This window comes from Propithecus coquereli, unplaced genomic scaffold (genome assembly GCF_000956105.1).
Source record: "Propithecus coquereli isolate 6110/MARCELLA unplaced genomic scaffold, Pcoq_1.0 Scaffold596, whole genome shotgun sequence".
Taxonomy (NCBI): domain Eukaryota; kingdom Metazoa; phylum Chordata; class Mammalia; order Primates; family Indriidae; genus Propithecus; species Propithecus coquereli.
Window position 1 is genome coordinate 139,249 of NW_012151907.1, and position 2,936 is coordinate 142,184.

The 2,936-nt window shown below is 69.2% G+C and overlaps 1 protein-coding gene across 1 annotated transcript in view; it reads right to left on the reverse strand.

The window, feature by feature from the left end:
• The window catches only part of LOC105822096 (plexin-A1-like), a 53,255-nt gene that overhangs the window by 29,571 nt on the left and 20,748 nt on the right, over positions 1-2,936 (reverse strand). The window contains exons 9-12 of the mRNA XM_012659035.1: positions 2,643-2,882; positions 2,388-2,531; positions 1,856-2,090; positions 1,207-1,337 (exon numbers count right to left, since the gene is read on the reverse strand). Of these exons, the coding sequence (XP_012514489.1) occupies positions 1,207-1,337; positions 1,856-2,090; positions 2,388-2,531; positions 2,643-2,882 (750 nt within the window). The remainder of the gene's footprint in view (positions 1-1,206; positions 1,338-1,855; positions 2,091-2,387; positions 2,532-2,642; positions 2,883-2,936) is intronic.

The following is a 2,936-nucleotide window of genomic DNA, read 5'->3' on the forward strand; positions in this document are numbered from 1 at the left end:
CCAGGGCTTGCGTCTCCCGGGCGCCGCCGCCAGGTCTCTGGGTACCTCCACCTGGCCAGCCCTGGAGCAGCCGCCGGCCCCACCAGACAGTCCTCTGCGGCAGGTGAGGCCCCAGGGAGGCCCGGGCCACCCGCCTCCCGTTCCACCAGACTGGCGCAGGAAGCTGCATGCGCCCCGGCAACCCCTGGGCCACCCGGGACGCAGGATTCGCTACGTTTAAGACTGGCCGAGTCCCGGACAGGTTGGCCACCTTAGACCCAGCGGAGTCAACAAGCCACCCCACGCCAGACCCACACGCCTTCAAACCTGGCCCCGACGCAGGAAGGCGGCCAGCGTCTGCCGCCGAAAGCCGTGCGCACACGCGAATTAACATCTGCAAAGCGCCCGAAGTCTCGCCTGGCACCTAGCAGACGTTCCACAGATGTCACCGATTATGAACGCTGCTCCATTCCCATCTTGACAGCCAAGGCCGGCCAGGCCCGGCGTCGGCCAGCTATGACCGGGGCTGTGTCTGCTGCCTCAAGCCCAATGCACGGACACAGGGCCTGTCCTGGGCCACCGGGGTTTCAGCAGGCGCAAGCGGTCAGAGCCCACCTCCCCCACCCCACGCCGGCCGATCACACGCGGCAGCGCTAGGCGCGCGGGCCAGGGTTCCAGAGACTCCAGCCTGGGGTCCAGCCTGGCTCTGCCTTGGGCTCACGGGCCTCTCTGTGACACGTCAGCACACAAGTGGCCCCCGGCACCCAGCTGAGCTCCACATGGAGCCCCCTGCTCCAGCCTGGGGGCCGCCAAGCCCCGAGCCTCTGCTCACCGACCGCCTGCCGCGAGCCCTGCCGCTCGCTCTGCGCCACGGCCCACCCGCCCCACTCTCTTTTTTTTTCTTTTTTGAGACAGAGTCTCACTGTGTTGCCCAGGCTAGAGTGCCATGGTGTCAGCCTCGCTCACAGCAACCTCCAACTCCTGAGCTCAAGCAATCCTCCTCCCTCAGCCTCCCGAGTAGCTGGGATTACAGGCATGCGGCACCGTGCCCGGCTAATTTTTCCTATTTTTAGTTGTTTGACCAATTTCTTTCTATTTTTAGTAGAGACGGGGTCTCGCTCATGCTCAGGCTGGTCTCGAACTCCTGACCTCGAGCGATCCTCCCTCCTCGGCCTCCCAGAGTGCTGGGATGACAGGCGTGAGCCACCGTGCCCGGCCCCGCCCCACTCTTGACTGGGGGCTTCGAGGGAGCAGGTTGGGGGTCAGTGACCAGGTGTGGCCGTCAGGGGCTGTGTCCATCACCCGCCATGGGCATGTTATCAGCAGAAGACGAGGCTCACCCGGAGAGAGGCTGGGGTCTGGGAGAAAGCGGGCCCGGGACAGAGGGCTCCTGGACACAAGGACACCCGCCCGCCTCGCCCAGGACTCCCCTGCACAGAAGCCCGTCTAAGCCGATCTCTGCCGCTCACGACCCACGTGCGCCCGTATCGGGAGGATGGTGCTGCCTGACGCCCCCCTCCGAGAGCTTCTCGAGGACAAAGGCCGGCCCAGGCCGAGACCCGTGGGCACCCACAGACCCAGGACAGGCAGGGCTCCCGCTCGTGGCAGGGACGTAAGTCCCTAAGGCCAGCAAGCGTGAGCCACCATTGCGCCCATTCTACAGACGGGAACACTGAGGCACAAAAGTTTACACGGTCTGTTCCGGCCTCTCAAGCATTTGCCGGGAAGCAAACGTGAGCGGCCGGGCTCTGGAGTCTGCGTCTCTGACAGGTGTGGGCCCCCGCCCAGCGCAGGGAGGCCGCCGGGGGACGGCGCGAACCGAGCTGCGGTCGGCGGGTGGGACAGACGGGCCCCGGCTCCCCCGACCCCAACGGACCTTCCTTGCACTCCAGGGCCACCCGCGACTCCAGGTTGTCCATCTGCAGCTGCAGCCGCTTGAGCGTGCGGTCGGCGTCTCGGGACTTGCGCTTGTACGCGATGAGCACGGCCACGATGACCAGCAGCAGGAGGCCGCCGCCGCCGCCGATGCCCACGGTGGCGGGCAGCGTGAGCAGGCTGTCCGAGTACACCTGCAGCGTGCCCGGGGAGAACTCGAAGCCGCCGGCCCGCACCTGTCGGGGTGGGCGGGGGCGGGGCAGACGGAGGCCGCTCAGAGTCCCCCGAGACACCCACCTGCCCCCCGGATGAGGTCCTCCCCACCCCCGACAGGGCCCCCGGCGTGGGGGGCCTCGGAGGTCGGGACGCGGCGACTCGCGGGGCTCGGGGCCGGGGGAGACGGGGTTAGTGCCAGGCGGGGCCGCCGCCGGGGGTGAGGAGGTCGCAGGCGGTGGGACCCAGGAGACCAGAGCCCCCCGGCGTGGGGGTGGGGCTGGGGCTGGGGGTTGGGGGTGGGGGTGGGGGTCACGCACCGTGACCTTGTGCTGCCCCGTGAGGTTGGGCGCGTCACAGAGCAGCTGCGTCTCGGACACGGTGAGGGCGCACGGCGTGGACCCGATGAGCACCGTGTAGTTGAGCCGGGAGTTGCCGGGCGCCGGCGGCAGGAGGTTCCGGCCCTGCAGGGCGGGGAGGACGCGTGAGCCCAACGGCCCGGGGGTGGGGGGGCTCCCGTCGCCGCCAGCACCACCCCTGCGGGGCTCGGCCGTCGCCCCGGCGACCGGACCCACCTTGAGGATGAGCGGGGAGCTGGGCTTCAGCTCCAGGAGCCCGGTGGGGCTGAGCGGCTCCAGCACGGGGTCGGGGTAGTAGAGGAAGGAGGACGCGTTCAGCACCAGCAGGGACCGCACGTTGTCCATGACGAAGCCCAGCTCGTCCGGCCGCTCGCCCAGCTCGGGGGGGCTGCGCAGCGGGTTGTCCACGGAGGGCGCGAGGCACACCATGGTGGTGTCGTTGTACACCACGCAGCTCTGGGGACGCAGGGCACGACCGAGGTCGGCAAGGCCGACGAGGGGCGGGGGGGG